General features: G+C 37.5%; 3 protein-coding genes across 4 annotated transcripts; 1 reads left to right on the top strand and 2 right to left on the bottom strand.

Moving 5' to 3' along the window:
• The first annotated feature begins 656 nt into the window (after window positions 1-656).
• Window positions 657-3,952, top strand: LOC149039921 (ZP domain-containing protein-like). The gene is made up of 6 exons (XM_089183209.1): window positions 657-729; window positions 1,185-1,310; window positions 1,450-1,855; window positions 2,606-2,785; window positions 3,041-3,324; window positions 3,718-3,952. The coding sequence occupies exons 1-6, from the start codon at window positions 657-659 to the stop codon at window positions 3,849-3,851; spliced, it is 1,203 nt and encodes a 400-aa protein (XP_089039335.1). The 3' UTR covers window positions 3,852-3,952.
• LOC149039919 (matrilin-4-like) lies at window positions 957-19,934 on the bottom strand. Of its 2 annotated transcripts, none has more exons than XM_089183346.1 (4): window positions 19,603-19,934; window positions 7,938-7,967; window positions 6,394-6,972; window positions 957-4,558 (listed from the first exon to the last, which is right to left on the bottom strand). In XM_089183346.1, exons 1-4 carry the CDS (start codon window positions 19,679-19,681, stop codon window positions 4,485-4,487), a joined length of 762 nt encoding a protein of 253 aa, XP_089039472.1. In that variant the 5' UTR covers window positions 19,682-19,934; the 3' UTR covers window positions 957-4,484. The 2 variants fall into 2 exon arrangements, with proteins under 2 accessions (XP_089039472.1, XP_089039471.1); XM_089183345.1 differs by lacking the exon at window positions 19,603-19,934 and adding an exon at window positions 8,270-8,378.
• Window positions 16,595-18,467, bottom strand: LOC149039920 (uncharacterized). Its single transcript, XM_089183336.1, has 2 exons — window positions 18,182-18,467; window positions 16,595-18,079 (listed from the first exon to the last, which is right to left on the bottom strand). The coding sequence occupies exons 1-2, from the start codon at window positions 18,322-18,324 to the stop codon at window positions 16,735-16,737; spliced, it is 1,488 nt and encodes a 495-aa protein (XP_089039462.1). The 5' UTR covers window positions 18,325-18,467; the 3' UTR covers window positions 16,595-16,734.
• Window positions 19,935-20,184: the final 250 nt, after the last annotated feature.

Here is a 20,184-nt window from a genome sequence, read left to right as displayed (position 1 = left end):
TGGAATGAACGACAACAGGGATGATGTAACTTTTTCTTTGTCTGGTTCATTAGCCCCGACAGTTGACCAATTAGAACACTGTTATAACATATTTGTCCACAATGCGTACTAAGATATGCTGTTGTCATTTTTTCCGATTTTCATACAGCCAATATGAAAGTTTGTAAAAATAAGAGAGTTTCCGAAGCTGTTGTTTATGATTTCAATGTAGTTGACTTCTTTGAACTAAGAGTTGCATAATTTAAAAAGAAAGTTACGTAATGAGTGTCAACTCCTTCACAAGAAAGAAATTTATCGTTAACAAATGAATTAAAATGTGCATGATGCTCAGCAAAAATGCATTTAGATTAATCAACAGCTTTTTACTTACACTAGTACGTTAGTATGCGTTCTTTTATTTCACATCATTTTCCCTTCTGGTGCTAATGATTATCTTTTGTGATCAAATATGCACTGTTGTCTTTCGTGAATTGTCAAATAAGCATACTGCAATTTGCGATCCTTCGCCGATTTAAATAAAAAACACCCTATTTAGTTGAGCGTTAACTGATTGCCTTTAAGTCTAACCGAAATTCGTGGAACTCTCATATACTTTTTTTGCTCTTTACCGGAGGACATAGACTGCATTGTACAGCTCCGTCCTTTCGCCTTCTATCATGTCAATCTCGAGTGTTTTCTTGTTGATAACTTTGGCGTTTACCTTGAGTCAATCGTCCACCAGTGGAAAAGGTAAGGGCATGAACTTTTGTGAATTCATGTTCAGTATGTTTCCTAAGATAAGAAACAAGATGGATTTTAAGATGTTCAATTCCTTTTTCCATGTCTCTCTGACAGCATCAATTTTTGAAATGTAAAGCTATCACGGTATTTTGTAAACTGAAAACTGAAACGAGGAAGAAAGTATGGGAGATCTGCTCAAAATGCTTGTGTACGACTATCCGTTGCATATAGTTTCGTTTAACATTTTAAGTGTTCAGCTTTAATCATTTTCAGAGTTGAACTTTGTATCTTCACTTAAGTTTTTCTAAACTTCTAAACATTCTACACTTTTATCTTGTATTACTCTATCATACCTGAGCAAACTACTGTACTCCCAATGCATTTCGGTGAAACAGCTTGCGACACAACGATAGGAAAATTGAAGAAATCCAACGCAATTAATGCTGTGTTTTCCTACTCTGCAGATGTCAATGAGTGCAACGTAAAAAATGGCGGATGTTCTCACAAGTGCACTAACACCAAAGGTAGCTATATCTGCTCCTGCCCAGACCCCGAGCTGACGCTGGCGCCAGATGGTCGCAATTGTGTTGGTAAGCAGCCAAATGACATCATTTTGAGCTTGAAATTACCACAATTGACGCAAGATGGAATTCACTTTTAATAGAAAATGCATTATTCTCCTCTATGACGGTTTCTATAATTAACTCAATTACTGTTCGTTTCTCTCAGCTTCCGGTGTTTCTGTCAAGTGCGGCCAAAATGACATGTCAATCACATTACCAAAGATCCTCCTCCTGGGTTTGAGCCGTGAACATGTCACTCTCCGAGACGTCAAATGCGTTGCCAAGGAAACCAAAACCCACTTCACCCTTAATACTGCATTAACCGGTTGTGAAACAACCGCAAGATTCGCTAAGGGTGCCGTGGTCTACAGCAACACTGTCTTGGAGATTCCCGTAAAAAATGACGCCATTATAACGAGAGTTCGCGAGATTGAGATTCCTTTTAGCTGCTACTATAAAAATACTGAAGCTGCAACCGCCGTTGGAGTCCAAGCTGATACCAAGAAACTAGTGTTTGACGAAGATGGAAAAGGAAAATTTACTGTTGCCCTGGATCTGTTTTCAGACCAACAGTAAGTCAGTGCTGTGGTATTCTTACTCTATAATGGAAAATTGAATTTTCGTCAACTTAAACCGGATCTAATGAGTATATCAATGGATTTCTTTTCCTCCTGATAATCCACTTATAATTAAGAAAATTAATTTCCAACTGTATGGATTCATGGCAACTAGTATAATTATTTTCATGAGATCATACATCGCTGACTGGTCGGTGTTTTCGTCGATTGTTTTCATAGTCAACATAGTCAGGTAAATTTTAATTCAGAGGAGTTATTTCAAAGATGACCTGATATTTTTGTTACTGCACGGCCCTTACTACACGAAATTGATCCACTAACATCTTAGAGTATCAATCCTTTTTTTCATCATTTTATTATTTTTGGAGAGAAGTTTAAAACGTAGTCTGGGCTATTACCAATATTCAACATTTTTCACCTATGATATTACCAGACCAACTGACTGACTCGTGATGACAGGGCAAGCTGGTGTTATCAACTGAGTTAATAACGTAAATTGGCCACCGTTAGACGTTTAAAGCGTTAGGCCGCTGTCATTCGCTCTGACGAAGAACTAACGCTCAAAGCGATGGCCAATTTACGTTATTAACTAATTTGATAATGCTAAATTACCCTGTTACACTCTCCCACCGACGCAGAACCACAGTTGCTAAGAGACTTACCACCTTGACTCCTGACAAGTTTGATACTTACACATTCATCATATTTAGCATCAAACATGTGATTCTCTTTTTTATCCACCAGGTTTAAGTCACGCTATACTGAAAAAGACTACCCAGTGCAAGTCAAACTAAGGCAGGATCTGTACTTCGAGGCATCTGTGAAATCCAAGGACAAGACTTTGTCAGTGTTGGGCGAAAACTGTGTCGCCACTCCCACGCAAGATAGTAAACACGGTACATCATATCCTCTCATTACCAACGGGTTAGTTATGCTTTTATTACACTAGAGTGAAAATCTTGAATTTCTCACCGCAACTGGGTTTTCAGAGATGGAAAAAACCTTGGGTTTTATAAGGAGAATAGGAAATAATGTAAAGGAAAAAATAGCTGCACTTTTCTACAGTACCAGGTGCTTTGGCTTATTCACTTATTCTGATACACAAGTTCTTGCATTCTTTAATTTAAGCACTGATGCATATTTCTAAGCAGTGATAAACGTTTCTTTTGTTATCCTCAGGTGCCCTGTGGATGAAACTACCAGTATCATGAGGTCATCTCCTGTAGGCACCTTCCGATTCACCACAGAAAGCTTTAAATTCATTGCCAAACACCCATTCCTCTTTGTTCATTGCCAAATAAGGGTTTGTGACTCGAAAGATCCAAAGTCGAGATGCGCTCAAGGATGCCTTCGAGGAGATAGGAGAAGGCGTGACGTCACCACTGATGACAAAATATACTCGCTGGCCCAGGGACCACTAACATTTTATGCTGATGAAGAAGACGCTGGATCAACTCTTAGTGGTAAAGAATAATACCGGATTAACTAGCTACAATGTTTTTACCGGGAAAAAGTTCTTGAAGCAGTTTCCCTCGCACTTGGCTCCCTCACTGACAGCCGTTTCATGCAATCGACTGAGTCATTCATTGTCCTTCCTACCCACATATTAACCGATATTACCAAAAATATGTATATATATCAAAAAAAGATCCCATTATGCTTTGATGAATTCTGACGCTGACAAATAAGAGAGCAGTGACACACAAACATAAAATAATCCATCCTAAAGCTTTGGCAATCTAGGAACCTTTATTGAAACACCCTATCAAAGGATGTAACGAAATTTATGTTGTTTGCTGTTGTTAAAAAGAAAGATCTATAGATCACAACGTAACTTGTTGAATGTCTGCTTGTAGGTGTAACCGTCCCAGCAGTCGTTTCCATGTCAACAATTTCTGTGTTCTGCCTTGTGGGAATCATTTGGATGTCCCGCAAGAAGTCCAGTCAAGCCGCGGGTTACTTTCCTCTTAGTGTGTCGCCAGAAGATTAGGAGGCGTGAATACAATAACTGGACCACTTTGACTTGTCTTAGCTGAAGAGTTATGTTCAGTAATCATTGATAATAGAATATAATAAAACTTGTGTACGAGAGACACTGTCGCCTTTTTTTAACGACTACAGCTTCCTGCTATCCGGCCACAATCAAGACCTTCAACCTCGTACTTGGAGTCTTTTCTGAGGGACAAAGAGAAAGAACCCTGGAAACTAGGTGTTCAAAAATTATTACTAAATCAAAGACTGACTCGTAGATAAAGTAGTCTATAAATTTAGACAAAACTTTTGTGTACTTTCTTTCACTTCTTTTATCTTGCAAGGTCGCTCTTATCTCAGAAAGCCTGAAAGGTCAATTTGTTCGATTTTGTTGCACACATACCACAAACACATGCACGAAGGAATGTTGGAGTATTTATGGACTCTTCTACCCGTTCCAGGGAACGAATTTACTAAAATAGGTAATAACGAAAGTAACAGCTTCCATAGCAATTATTACTGTATATTTGCACTCTCTTGAGTCCTTTCGCACTGATCATCATTACATTTTGTTTCCGAAGGCGATCTTATGAGGAATTCGATCAAAGCCTGTTCTTTCTAGCTTGACTACGCTTGCATCTATATATTCACATTAGCAAGGATCCTTTGCATCTCGTCGGCTCGGGTATTCCTTGACATCTATAGTTCTTAAAGGTTGCAGCTCTTCTGTAAATTAAGAGAAATTCATACTATTGTACTATTTTAACGAAACACGAAGGCAATTTTAGTTAAAAGTGTACTTCGCGCTATTTGATTCGTTTTAAAAAAAAGCTTAATTACCGACTTGAGCTTAAACTCCGAAGGCTATAGAAAACTCGTGCTTCAGTCACTTAGCTAATTATCATTTAAAAGACAGTCAGAAGCGTTAGACTCTATAGTTAGATTTATACATGTAAGTTTGAAAAACTATCCTTTAATCTTACCTAATATAAAGGAACTCCAATTAAATATGCTAGGTGAAGGAACCGCTATTTTCCAACAAAGTTTCCCGGTGTCCGATTTTTCAATTCCGGTGTGTTGCGCGCGACTTTTGATAGAAAAAAACCTGCACGCACCAAAACTTAGAAGAACGTGTCGGCTGAATGAATCAAATCTCTATCATTTTGCATATATTCTTGGGAACAGCAAAAATGACCTAGAACAAACATTCTAAGTATAGTGTTTATTCCGTGAAATGGGGCATGATTAAAAGTTCTGGTGGACAAGACACCTTTTCTTATACCACAGACGATAAGCAAAAAGATACCACCGTTAAAAATATATTGATAACTCTATTAATTAATACCAGTTCTAATTTAAAGGAGAAAGTTATAAGAGTAAAATGAAAGTTGTCTGTACCACGAAGCATGCCTTCACTGTTTAGACTGGGAGTCCAAGAGCTTTTTAAGCATGCATTCGAATATCTTATGACGATTAGCCCGCCAACCACCCCACCCCACCCCGCGCTATACTGTTTTCACTCAGCGGCTGGTCAGCGGTCACGTTTATGAGGTCAACATAGCGATCGCCTCCTGATCACCGTTCTTGTCGATCCGAAAATCAAACTACCAGCGTGATATTGCCTCGAAGATAAAGCAGTTATGTTATTTGATTCGTACTTCACATTCGAGTCGAAGCTGGGGTGGCACAGGTCATTTCTTGCGGTGGAATCGACGAGGGGAATTCGAGTACAAGTTGTAGTTTTTGAATTGTTGGAAGAAATGGTCGCATGGGGATGTAAGACTGGTAAGTTTAACGAACAATTTCAAATTTTGCCGCTTTAATTGAAAGTAAAGTTCATTTGAATTGCTTTCGTATGTATTTCTGACGGTCTTAGATCTACCTGCTTGATTTATATCTGCTACGCTTCATGTTGACGAGTCCCTCAAAATTGCCAGCCAAACTTGGAGATTGCCGAAAATTAGGTAAGTTCACGGAGTTATAAAGTTTTCGTAAAGGTCGGGCCGCAAAGTTTTTTTCTGTAGGTACCTTTTCTATGGCACCTACTTCCTAACCATGTTAGTTGTATCAGTTAAGAACGCCTCACTTTTTCAAAGATTTACCTTGAATTTGATCGGTTTTCGCGTGTGTGACTTAAGCGAACCGATACGGTGTCATTCAAGTCTTTCTGTTTCCTTGATTGAAACATGATCCTCACAAAAGTCGCCTCGATAGATAAGATAGAGTTAATATACATGGCTGGGCTATTTGTTTTTTGCTGAGTTCCGTAGTTTTTTGTAAATTGTCCTCCGAACTTGTCTCAAATTAATGTCTTGAAAAGTGTCACGACAAGCCTTCGGTCGAGCGAAATTTAATTTCCGTAAAACTCGGAAAAATAAAGAGATCCGATCAAACGGATTGTGGTTTTAGTATAGGTACATGAATGTCTTACAACACACAAGAAATGAGCGAAATCCGTGTCTCAAGCATAATCGACCGGACCGCTCTTACAGAGACACTCTCTTAACAGTCAGATCGTGGGAGTTAAAGGGTTAAAAGTACTAATTCAAGAATGAACCAACCTTCATTCCCTTTACACGCGCTCTGAAAGAGTGGTTCCACTTCAGATACCAACCCATCAAATGACTCAGCTATCACGACATCCTTTTCGCTACTGGCGATTACTGTAAGCTGGTTCTTGTTCACACGTTTTCCAATTCCTATCGATATGATTCGGACTCCTGCTCTCTTTTTGAGGCGGTCAGAAACCACATCGAGAGGAATTTGGTTTGTAGCCCTTGTCTGTTCTCCGTCTGTGAGGACGAACGCGATTTTTGGCACCAGAAAGCGGGGTTTTCCTCGAAGACTGAACACGTCAAAATAAGCCATTTGAAGAGCAAGATCTATCCTGGTATAACCTGGTTCATGTCGTAAGCTTTGCACAGCATTTGCAAACGACCCATAGGTAGAGTAATCTGTGAACCTGATCCTCGTGGTTGCTCTTGTGCTGTATACAACAACAGCCGCACGGGATCCTCCCGGGGAAATGTCGAATTTTGAAACCAGTTCCACGACAAAATTTTTTACCTTTCGGAAGTTTCTAAAAGAAATGCTTCCGGATGAGTCTATCAGGAAAGCGACGTCCACATCAGGTTGGCATTCTGTCAGAGAAGATCATGATGAATCTAACTGGAAATTATGCTCATAAGAACTATCTACCAGTTTGGTATTTTTGTTCTGCTGCGAGTCAGATCTGGAAAATAAGAATCCTGACAGATTTTTAGCAGTTTTATAAGATATATTCAGAAGGCCAAAAACGCTTTGACCGAGAAATTATTGAAGGTATCATCACCAGATGGCACTGAAAAGTACCTTCAGCAAAATAGTAACATAAACTTGCCCAAAAACAATCTTTTGCGGAATTGTGCCTCTTTAAAAATATATTTCTTCGTAAATGACCATGGGGGGGGGGGGGGGGAGAGGGAGGGGGGGCTTCCTACAAAGAGGCTGATGTTGCACTGGATGGATTCGCATTGTCACCACTAGGTTAAATATAATGGAGTTGCAACTTCAATAGAGTTACTAGAATGGGTCGCACATTTTCGGTATTTTGGGAGTAAGAAAATTCTGTTAAGTAGGGATTCAACAATGGGAAGATTGTTGCATTCACCCAAAATGTCTAAGATGAAGTTTATAATTAGCCTCAAAAAAAGCTTCAATAGGGTAGGGGCCAGCGGCACGTACTCAACAAAATGGACTTCGGTAAACCCCCTCCAATCATGCCAATGAAAGAACGAGAATCAAGCTCGCCAGCATGAAAGAGGTGTGTTGGAAATGACAAATAAATCGCATGCAGCTTTTTTCATTTGATAGTTTTATTTCGCGGGATTAAATTTTCGGTGAGAAGTCATATTTGCGAATCCAGGATAGGATTGTTTTCATGAATGCAGATATCTCGTGCTGATGCATTATTTCCGTTACTAGTATGACGAGTGAATTTTCAGAAACGTTTTTTTCTTTTTCCCAAAATTCGTTAAGTTAACATTTCTATTACAACAGTACCCTACTAAATGAGTTCCATTGTAAATATTTATTCTGGTATAAAACATGAACTTTATTTACTTACCATCGTCAATTTCCTCTGGAATAGGAACAGCTGAAATAACAAAAAAGTTTCAATATATATATTGATATATTCTTTATCTTAAACGGCATACCTTTTAGTACAAGGAATGCGTAATACCCTCGGTATAACGATTATCGATGTGACCCACGCTTTGCCCACTAGAATGGGGGATTAGGTCGTGCTCAGATTAGCAGATGTTCGGGACCAAGCCCTTAACATCGTGTCTTAATCAATCTTGAAAGACAGAGACTCCATCAAAGGTCCTTTAATCTATACAAGTTACATTGCGAGCTTATGGCATTATTTTTCAGTAATGAAAAGAGGGCTGTCACCTAAAAAGCTTTCACATGCACTCTCGGCGATCGGTTGCACTTTTTCTAATAAGTCGTCAAATGTGCCTGCCTGTATGACGTCCTTTTCGTTAGTTGCAATTGTCATAAGTTCTTGAGTTTCGACTTGTTTTCCAACTCCTAATATCAATTAGAAAATTATTGGTTGATCCCATCCCAAATTCTCCAAACTAACATCACACGATTTTCATGGTAGACAGTAAGGAGAATTGCCTATGAAATCATGGTAGTTGAAGGGTTAGGGCTATTGTAAATTATTGGTTTAAGTTTCAAGAAAGATAACACGAATATTAATTACGGAGGTATGGGAAAAATCAATCAGAAAAAAAAAATGAGATGATGACAGTGTAAAATTCAGACTAAGAAAAAAACATGAAAGACCTTCTTGGCTTCCATTGCAAGAGCTATGAAATCCAGACCTTAATTCATATAAAAAAAACAGGAAATCAGCGGGTGATTTTGTCTTTGCTTAATTAATTTTGATTTTTGGGATTTTTTCCTGTTACTTTCAGACAGTAAAACATATTGCGTTTTTCACTATTCTCCCTTTTGTAATTGTTGGTGGGCTTCTGAGCAAATAATGTGAGCTCGATCATTTCGCCTCATGTCGGTTCTTACAAATGTTTTAATGTAAGCAGTATGAAATTGTTTTACTGGGGTGTGACGGAGTGTACGGTTTGAACGTGTTTTCTCGAAAGACCTTGCGAGCATGCTTTTGCAATTGATATCTCTGTCAAGAGACGAAAGGCACAAAGCCGATCCTTTGGAAATCTCAGATACCTGCACGTCCGATGCGCATAGGTGAAACGAAAAAAAGTTAGATTAGAAACGCATGCAAATGATTCTCCTCAACGACTTATTAACGAGCAGGGAATCTATCCGTTGTACCTCCGGAAAGCAAAACAAGAACAAAAACACAAAAATAACGACAATAGCAAAATAAGCAAACTCAAAAAACGGACTGATCAATCCCCACTGAAGCAACCGAAACAACTCTGAAATAAACCCACTTAAAACATTTGTTTCACTGTTTTTTGTTCGTAGTGCAAAATGTTGTTTAATGACCATGCAGAAAAAGATTTTGTCATGTATTCTTTTCAGGACGGCAAGACGCATTATCGTTAAGTATTACATGATGAACGACATTAAACTTAAAAAGAAAAAAACTCTGGTAAAGGTCAGAGATGGAATGAGATAATGTGAACTTTAATTTTTGTGCAACAGCTTCTAGAATGTACCAGAGACTATGCTTTTATCTTCTAACTCTCTCATTAACTGGTATTCAAACGTTTTGCTGCCAGATGTGCTTCTAGAATTCGAAGCATCAACCGAAATCGCCTAGGGCTGGTCCTTAAACCTACTACCGAAAAGGCTAATGATTTTTATGAGCTGCGTGTGTCTGAGATAGACAAGAAAAATGGGCCCTGAAGCTATAGATTTGGTGTCAGAAACTATTAGGAAAATTCAGGCTTATGCACCATATGTTCGAGATTAAGACAGGTGTTAAAGCATTACTTTCATTATCTGTTATCAAATCTACGTTGAAAATGTAAATTTCTAAATGAGTCGTTTATTTTCCAATCTTCGAACAGAATTTTTTTTCGATACGGTGATGCTTCATTTTGAATATAGTGGGCGATTCCCCTGCAACATTTTCGAATATTTGTGGAAAAACTCCTTTGGGAACTCCACAGGAGTTAAGTTTATGCTTTCGAAAACTGATTACTATCTCGAGTGCGCAACAGAGATCGTAAGAATCGGCATCTAAAGTGAGGTTAATGGGTTTAGCATTTCTATCTCAAACTCATAACTGAGGGCAGGCTTCTTAGATAAACAGCTGTTGAGAGATCAGTCTGGCCTGTGAAGCTATTGTTCCTATCACTGGAACTGCTTCCCTTTTCAGTAATTTTTTAAATTTTCCTTTTGCATCTTAAAATAGATTCCCACAGCTATTAAACCAATGAAAACCAATTCCTTCTGAGGTCGTTCAGTACTTTCTATTGATTGCCCATAATTTGGTTTTATCAGCTGAATTGATCATGTAAATTAACCACTTTTTAGCCCTTCGCCAGTCTAAAAGACTATTTATTCAAATTCAATTATCTATTTATTGCGATGATGCTTAAACTGCCTTTGGAGCGCATGGAAGTGTTAGCTGATCTTGGGAGCTAATACATTTAAATTGATCTTGTAGTTATATCTTTGCTTTGATCTTCTTTTATGAACACATCCAAAGCATTACTGTTTCACGGCATTTTGTTCACTTTATGAGCAGTGCCCTTTTGTGTGTCCTCATAATGTTCTGCATCAGTATGAGACATTTATGTATTTCAGTGGACAATAGTAATGTTCAAGCTTAGTCGTTTCCAACGTTCATGCATGAAACCTATCAAGGAACAACTGAAAGTTCTCTGTCACGGGATAACATACACATTTTAGTAACATGAGTCCCTGGTGTTATTTCAATTCAAATGTTGTCTTACAAAAAGGCCCTAGATTAGCAAATACCGCCTCCCCCTAATAACAGTTCTAGAATCTTCCTAATAAGTAGATACTTAAACACATGGAAGAGCTGAAACACAGATACATAGATACGCGTAATTAGAAAATTTCAATTCTAAATGGTGCTGAAAACACTACGTAAAGATTGAATTAGAGGAAGATTTCAGCGCCTTGAGCCAGTGTTCCCCTGATTCTGACAGAGCGTGTATAAACTATTCAGTCTAAAAAACAAAATAAAATAAAGCGCAATGGGTAATGTGCAAGTCTTTTTTTCTGGTAGGCTCGAATTCTTTAGTAATACGGTCCTTTGGATATTTCCAGATTTGTCAAGTTGTCGAAAAATAATTCTCAGTCGGATAATATTACTGATCATGACCACGTAAATTCTTAGACTATCACACAGCTTGAACGAGCTTGAAGTTGTAAAGTATGGGATGAATATAAATAAAAAAATTCTACATGTTTAGAAAAAAAGACAATTCCCCAGCATGTTGCTATTTTTGTTTAGGTCATCATAAGCTTATCACCTCAGTAAACAGGATTAACGGTGATAAACTCTCTCCCATTTCCGACTTCTCCAAATAGGACATGCTTTCTCCGTTTCGGACCGCTTCCGAGCAGAATTAGGAAAATTGCACGAAAAGTGGAACTGTTGCACTTCTTTTTTTTTCCATGGTAGCAGTTATGTCCCCTTAAGATTTGGATCCCTAAACTGGGAAAGACAGGGACTTTTGTGCGGGCCAAAATTAACAGGGACACAAACTATAACAAACAAATATCTTTGATGATGAATGTGCGATGTGTTACTCGCCCTGATTAAAACAAAGCCTAAGCCAGAGGAACGGAGGAAGGATGATGCGAAATTTTAACAAACTTTCAAATCTTGTGGGAGTTTGAAGAATCATTTTGTCTCGAATTTCCTTAATTTTGGCATGTCAGTTCAGCGAATCTGGTCTCGGTGAAACCCAAATCATGCCAAGAAAAATCTAAGCCGATTAACTGAATCAATCTGTGGTTAAGTAAGCAATCTCAGAAGATGTCGTGTCAACAGAGAGAAGCTGATCAAAAGGGGAAGAATTCAGTTTCCGTTTATTTGGTAAATATTTTTTTTGAGGCTAACTTTACTCAAATCTGTCGGCAAACAGATCAACGCCCTTCCAATAAATGAGCATAATCTAGTTAAAAGAACTATTTTATGAGTCTGTAATGAATGCACAACCGCATTGCTCTCTTTTGAGTGGCTTTCCTGACGAGTTTTCTGGAAAATTCTTTGGGGTTCTTGCGCACTGATGGGTTACCATTTTATTTATTCATTTACAAGTCCTCTTTGTACGAAAAAATTCAGCGATAAAAGAGCAGCTAATAATTGAGGAGCATAATTACAAAAACTACTAGATGGACTACATAAAAATTTCGTCTTGAAAATAAAGCGAATGAACTTTAGTCGTTTAAAAAACTCAATAATCAGGAATGTCTTCGCCTTATTATTAAAAAAAAATATATTCGTGTTAATCCCCACAGATGGTCAGAATTACTACCTTTAAAGGTGCTATATTTCATGAAAACTAAAAGGCTTTGAAAAATTTATTTCCAGATAACCGAATCGTTGAATGTTTGGGTGATTGAAGGTGTTCATAAATCTTGGCTACTGTTCATAACAACAACCGAACTAAAAGCGATTGATCTCAGGCATTAAATTTTTGTTTCGTAATAGATCGTGATAAGTGTAGATTTAATTACAACCGTTTCCCTTTACGGAATTAATTGAGCCATTGAGATATCGTACTAAAGTGTTTCGTTTAATTTATCAATTCTGTCTCCTCAACAAGCAATCATATGTCATATATCTTCTTGAACAATGGTACCTTAAAATCAGTGAAAGAATATATATCTCTCTCTATGGGGTATTTATATGCCCAACACGAGGTAAAGACAAGTCAAACAAAATCCTTGCCCTCTGATCTCAATTGACCACTCAAGAGTCAAGGAGTTCCAATAAAGTTGTGAATAGACATTCCCTTTAATACCAAAGTGGTAAATGTGAGAACTTCTTCCAAAAACGACCACAGGTAAGCTATGCTCGATTAACAAGTCCATTTGGTGTATGTCGTAATAGCGCAAAAGCAGAGATGCAAGAACAGTATACCTATGGGCAAAAGGCCCTATTCAGTATCCAAACATTTATGTGGGATGTAAATGGAATTTAAAAAAAAAAAAAAAAAAAAAAGAAAAAGCTGACCTCCTCTTAGTTGTTTGATTCTTTTGATTCCGGTGGGGTTCTTGAGTCGATTGTTGGCGAGCTGTTTCGGTCTGTTTCGGTCTCACTGTCCTTGACTTTAAATATAAATTTTTTTTGTACGAGAGTTCTCTAACTCTTACTAGGTTAGCTATCTCGTGGGTTAAATCCCGCACGTTTTCGGTCTCTAAATACAACCTCTTTCCCAATGCAATATTCTGTTACGTAATTAGCATATGGTACAGATGTACTCATAGGAGGAGCTTGGGATACCCGTGATGAAACTCATCTTCGCACCCATCCCACGTAAATAATCTAAAAAGAGATTTTTTAACAGAACATTCCTTAAAGATGCCACCAAATACGAAAAAATAATCAGAAAAGCAAACAAATGAGCGATCAAATGAACATGAAAATATTCAAACAACACATATCAAACTTATCCCATAGAAAACTGAACATTTGCTTAAATTGGTCCCAAGCCACCGTATTACTCACCTGACATGCGCAGAGCAATTAAATATGCACAGAGCGCCAATGTTAATCAAAGTGCTCTGTGAGCAAACTCGTGAATTGACACATGATTTTTTAGATTATGTTTAATGTTATCTGGTTTAGGGAATTTTGTGGCTGATTGTCATATCTAGAGTACGAGCAGTAGTTCAGTGTTCGCTAATGTAGCAGAGAAACAAAGTAACGTTGGGATAAGAAGGCATTACAATTGAAATGATCATGCTATTACATTTGACAAGGTGGATGATGTCATGTGTTTTAAACGTCTATCATTTTTGTTTCTGGTTCAAAAGAAAAGTTTGGAAGTAAATGTGGGTGAAAAGTGAAATTTACTGTCTTTCGTTGTAAATATTAGAAAATCAAGGCAATACTGTCTTAATGAAAACATTAACGATTCCCTCTTTATCAAATGAGACAAACGGGAACGAGTTTTGAGTGATATAACTAAACCAAGCCTGCCACCGTCATTTTGGATCTCCGCCTGGGTAGATTTAGGTCACGTGCTAGGCAACGTATGATCAATAACAAGATAGAATTTCATTTCAGGCCTATTTATAAATTTTGTGGTGTGTAACTTTCGCATTTTAGTACGTTGTTTGTATGTTGAATCTTCAAATTGTCTTGAAACTTAAAAGAAAATTGTTCTTTAAAAATTCACTGAAAATCGGTAGCTAAAATTGTTTGTTTAGGTGTTATCTGATTTTCGTGTTAACTTGTTATTTCGTCAGTCGCCGGCATCTTTTGTTGCTTCTCACAGGAAAAACACACGCGACGAAACGTAATGATCAATTTTGTCCTCAATCTCACGCTATAACAGAAAAAGCTTTTGAACATCTGTAAACTCCGAGCGCTTCGCAGTAAGTGATATTTTCAATGAAGCTTCGGATTGTTTTCAAGTTCAAGGACTGTAAATTACAATTTTATGAAAAACGAAGGTTGTTCTGTTATTTCAGTGTGAATCCTTGCATGCCTGCCAGTCGCTGGCGCCGCTTGTTGAAACTAAAACGAAAAAAAAAACTCTTTTAAGATTATCATTGGCTTCTTTTTCACCCCACCACTATTCTTAGCAACAAAGGTCGCCATTTCGTCTGTTTATTGCTCGCCAAAAACTATAAAATGCACTCAAAAGCCTAAAATCTAAAAAAAGTTTACAGGAATCGACCAATCGAGCGAGCGAGCGAGCGAATGCTATTCCCCACATCGTATCTATAACTCGCTCTTGCGCATGCGCGCAATTCACGAGTTAAAAATGGCGGCCAACAGAGTGAAGCGGGAGCATAAGACTCCGAAGAGATTTATTGACGAATTCGTAGAAGCTAAGACCAAGCAATGCAAGAAAATAAAAACTACGGATAAGAATATTTATCCTGTAGAGATAATATAGGTCGACAAAGCGAGAAAACATGGCAAAATTGATTTCAAAGGGTACTGCGAGAAATTTGACGAATGGAGGCCTTGCGATGAACATAATTTACCCGTAATGCGATTGGAACCGATGTCAAAACCAATCGATGATTCCTTCAGCGATCGCCAGCAAACTTTTTATGAACGCGTTTACAGGGAGATCAACCGAAAGTTGTGCTCCGGGCGCAGAGAGGATCCAGAAGTTCGTATTGAAATTCAAGTCGATGACGATGTTTTCTATAAAAGTCTTGGGAGGATTTCATCCAAAAAATATCAGAGGAATAAACTAATATATGAAATTCTTTCAAATGAAACTCTGGATTGTTATATCGGCACAAAGTGGAATGAGCGGATCATGAATGAAAACGGCGATTTTGCTTATGTTGTACCAGGGACTGTGAAATTTTGGTTGACAAAAAGAAACCCCATAGTGGAATTTGAATTAATTGGCGATAAATACGTGAGATCTGAAATCGAAGACGGGCATCGAGTCGTTTTTACATGTGTCCGTGGAGATGGCAACAGATGTGGATACAAAAATATGGTCCATCATTAATATATTTGATTTAGCACATGTTTATTGATTTTGATAGTTGATGTCAAAGAATTATTTTACTTGCATGTGAATTACCTTCATAAAATGTAAACATGTGGTTATAAATGACCCATATATTTCAGTCTGTGATTCTGTTGTAATCAATTCAGTAACATTTTTGAAAAAGACTCCTTGAATACTGTATACAAGAAACATTTCACAGGCATAGCAAATTATTCTACACAACTTCTACTAACAGTTTTTGGGTAATACACTCCTTTAATACATTGATATATTATATCATTACTGATTGATTAAATCACATCTTGGCTTCCATTTACCATCTATTTTAACAAGATGTGCACAGAAAGTGGGAGCATCGCATTTGCTGCATTTTGCAGTACATGTTTTGATGGTATGGCCAGAAGTTGAACAGTTTCCACAGTTGTAGCTTTCCTTCACCCTTTCCAAACCAGCAGCTTCCAAAAGCTGTATTCTGTGTTTTTTCAAGAAAAGTTGCTTTAGAGCAGAAACTCCTCTATGATTAGATGATCGAAAGTAGTCCTTTGATACAGTGTTGTTGTACTTCTCCATACCTTGCTGAGTGTAATAAGCTAAATTTTGGTATAGCTTTAAAAATTCAGGTACATGAACATACAAAGAATGCATATATGGTGTTACATCTTTTGCTTGGTAAAGGTCTAAGAATTTTTGAAACCATTTTTTGATTTTGTCCTTGAGGCTAGAGATAGCATCATCTGTAGTGTAATTAAGTTTAAGATCACCCATAATATCTATGAAATTACCCCAAAGGGCTTGCAGCTTGTCCACATTATGAAACTCTGGTAATAGTAAGTGAAAATTAATATGTTGGAAAAGCAAGAGTTTTTCAGGTCTAGTAAGGTCTCTGTACTCCAACTTCTTGCTGTCCCTATTAATTTTCCATTCAAAATTAATTCCAAGTTCTTTTACAAATTTCTCATACCCAGCCATATGTCTATACTTATTTCAACAAAACCCATTTGAAAAAGTAGATACCTTGTCAATGGCATCTTTCCTGCGAAGTTCCCTGATCAGAAGTTCAATTAAATTATCAGATATTCTCAAAAATAAATGTAGTGTATCAATTATTACATGGTCAATAGGAATAAAATCAAATAATGGATTGGTTTTACAATTATATTGCTTAGATTTTGCATACTTACCTATTTCTTGTAAATCTCTTGCCCCAAGAGATTTGTCAGTTATAGACCACTTTTAACTGATGTCAAACCTTTCATTTCCTGGGCACTTACACCAAATACAAGAGAAATTTTGATTAGCAGCCCCTGAACCACAAACACAGGCTAGAAACTTCCAGTCTCCTCCCAAAAAATACTCAATGCTATACTTATGACTATTTACAGTAATTTCTTTTAAATTTGACATTTCATTATTTAGATCAGCAAGGCTTTCTTTAAGATTGTCATAGTTCTCTGTTGTCTTAATTACTGCTAGAACATAGTTCCCTTTTTCATTCATTGCTGCATCCTTTTCATTCAAAATTGTGTATGTGACATTTTCAAGTTTAAGCCTTTTCCCAATGTTGGTACCATCACCACTGAACTTTACTTTAATAGTAGTAACCTTGTCCAATACTCCATTTTTCTGCAGCCTTTTTATCTGTTCCTCAAGACTCTCCCTGAAAGAAATCTGTACTCCCTCTGCCTCCCCTGGTGTACTTCTCAGATTCCAATTGGCATTTAGCTTATCTAGGTGTTTGCATATTTTATATTTTGTGGGCATGTCTTTACACTTCATGGCCAACTCATGCCAAGCTTCATTAGATATATTCAATTTTTCCTTCAAGTAAACCCACATATTGATGTCATCAATATCATTGTCAGTCAGTTCTCTTGGCTCTGTTTCCAATAGTTGTAACTCTCCCTCTTCTACCAATGAAATAGTTTCATATTGTTGAGTGTCATTATTAAATACCTCAACCTTGGTGGCAATAAAATTGTAGAGGCCTAAAAATGACAGTGCTGAGTGGCAGTCTTCTTTAAATCCTCGCCTTAATCTTGCCTGATGTTGTTTGGTATAATCAGTGAAACGTTTGCTTTTGTTTGGACCTCTTTGTCCCTTTTTTTGCATTCTTGCTGCTTTTTTCGCAAATCTTTTGAATTTTTGTTTGTATTGTTCTTTTCTGTTTTCCGAATCCCTAATAACATCTTCAAACTCCTGCTCAATTTTTAATCTCTTTGCCTGCTCTGCGACTAAATCCAGTTCAGCTTTCCTTTTCTGCCCACGAAGCTGTTGGTTTTCCTCAATCAATGAGTTGTTTTCAAGCTCATGATAGAAAATTTTGAAGGAGTGGTTTTTTGCCTTCCACGCATCAATAAGCTTCTTTATACTTTTCACCCCACTTTTTGACGCTTTCTTGAACGCTGAATGGAGGAGAGAAATATTTTTCCTGAAGACGTTGAGAATTCTGGAATTTATAACAACTCCGCGAATCTCAGATTCCCTCAATATTTTTTCCACGATTCCCACAATCACAGAATCAGCACTTTCGTCGTTCGGCTCTTGATCAGACTTCTTCGACAGGGAATATATGAGATAGCTGATTAAAAAAAAATCAATTCGGTGAAAAAAAATTGAAAAAAATTAAAAAGAAAAAAGAAACAGGTTGGAATACACTTCGATAAACGCAATTTTTACTTACTTGTTTATTTCGTAGGTAAACCAAGGCAGTTTTTCCCCTTTTGGACCATTTGTTTCTTCGCCGAAATCGTTTTGTGCATCTACCGCCACCGCGAGAAGAGCCAGCGAAGAAAAAATCACCAGTGCGTAAACTTCGAGTCCCATTTCCCGAACCCAAACAATATCCAAACCTCATGTATTATACATCAAATTGCGCCAAATTTATTGTTTTTTTTCGTATTTCGCGGTAATGACCAGTTTTAGGCATGCGCTTTAGAGTTATAGTCCCAGACTCCATGGTCACTGCTTGCATGTGGCGTGAACCCCTCTTCGACATATCTGAATCGCTAACCATAAGTCTCAAAAACCCGAACAAAATATTTTAATGATTTCCTTCAAATACAGTGGTATAGAAAGCTTATGTACGTTAGTTTTAGAAACTGAAGGTAAGAAAGATAGCAATTCAAATGAAATACACGAAAAAGAGGAAAATGTTCGAAAAGTAGCGTGTTTTTGACTGACCTCAGACTGCGTGACATGTCACGAAAATCTACAGAGGCAGATGTTAAACGTAAGTTTGATATGCAAAACCGATCTCATATTTTCAACTATTGACTAAATCATATGAAATTTCCCAGTTTATCTTTTTTGCTTATTGTCTGGTCTTCAAAAACTGTCTGCCCTTTTCCAATCAGCGTTTCTTTCGCTAGAACCAAATGTCAACACTTCAAGACATGCTTACGTACAATGACTTTGATAAAGGAATTATTCTAAAAAAAAGGTTAAAAAAAATCTAACTCGCGTGCTTCGTTAGAGAGTTTTTATCCTCTTTTAATTCTAAACAGTCGCGGAAAAGAAAGAAATAACGAGGATAATCGAGAGACAAACTATAAGAAAAGCGAAAGTAACATTTTGTAGCTTTTGTTGTCTTAAAAAACATTACCCACATAGGATACAAAGCTGCGTGACTATCAAAACCAAAAGAGGAAGGATCGCTTCCGGTTGTGGAGAACCAAAATATACAGCCAAAGCACATCTTATGGATAAAGGTAGCACCACATACATTGCTAACTGACCTTTAGTTCATGATGGCTGCATGAATAGTAATATTCACTATCGAAAGTTATTTAAAATATTAATTCTTTGAGATCTAAAGACAACAGAATTGACTTTTGGCCACATTTTGTTGGTTTTCAGTATCTTTAATCAATAATGGCTTAGTAGCGAAAAAAAATGTGCTTTGAACGGTTTGTGGCTTTCATGTTGGTTTGCTAAAGAATCGTAAGATGTAATGGTTGGCAAAAGACCCGAGAGAACGCCTTTAAGGGGAAATATGTAAAATTTTCATAGATGCAGTGCGATTTTGAAGTGGAAGCAATTTGTATTATCTCGGTGGATTTTGTTAAATAACTGACCATCAATAACAAAACATTGATTACTAACCTTGTGTTGCTGAAAGCTGGAAAAATACGATCACTAAAGTCAAAACCCGGCGAAGAAACATCCGAATTTTCCCCTTCATCTTGGATGAAGTTACATCGTGGGCTTGACCGAGTATGAACCGTTAGAATAAACTGCGACTTGTATTCAATGAAGCGCTGAAAGGTCGGAGCTTAAGAAAAGCCGACCCAAAAACGTTTCAACAAGGAATCCAGGTGTGGTTTTATGTGGTCAACTTTCTGTTTTACCACAGCTTGGAAATTTTGTCAACCGTCTCGAATTGCAGACAAAGAGTTTGATCCAAGGGATACGTTTTGGTTATTTTGCCCCAAAGTGACAGTGCATCCGTGGTATCCAAGTTTATATTTATGAGGGTCACCAAGAGTAACAATGACGGACAACTGTCATTAGGTGACAACCTGTCTCGCTAGAACTGCGAAAAACGTGATGCGTCTTTAAGGTCCATGTGCGCTACACACTCCTGGTGAGGTGTTGATTGTTCACTGTCATCGTCATCATCGTCTATGCCGCCCGAGAGTCGCAAAGTAACGAATGAGTCCACGGCTGATAACAAACGTTATTTTG

This window comes from Pocillopora damicornis, chromosome 9, assembly GCF_964200805.1.
Source record: "Pocillopora damicornis chromosome 9, jaPocDami1.2, whole genome shotgun sequence".
In the NCBI taxonomy this organism is placed as follows: domain Eukaryota; kingdom Metazoa; phylum Cnidaria; class Anthozoa; order Scleractinia; family Pocilloporidae; genus Pocillopora; species Pocillopora damicornis.
The sequence above is the reverse complement of the archived record's forward strand: the minus strand, read 5'-3'. Positions and strand labels throughout refer to the sequence as shown.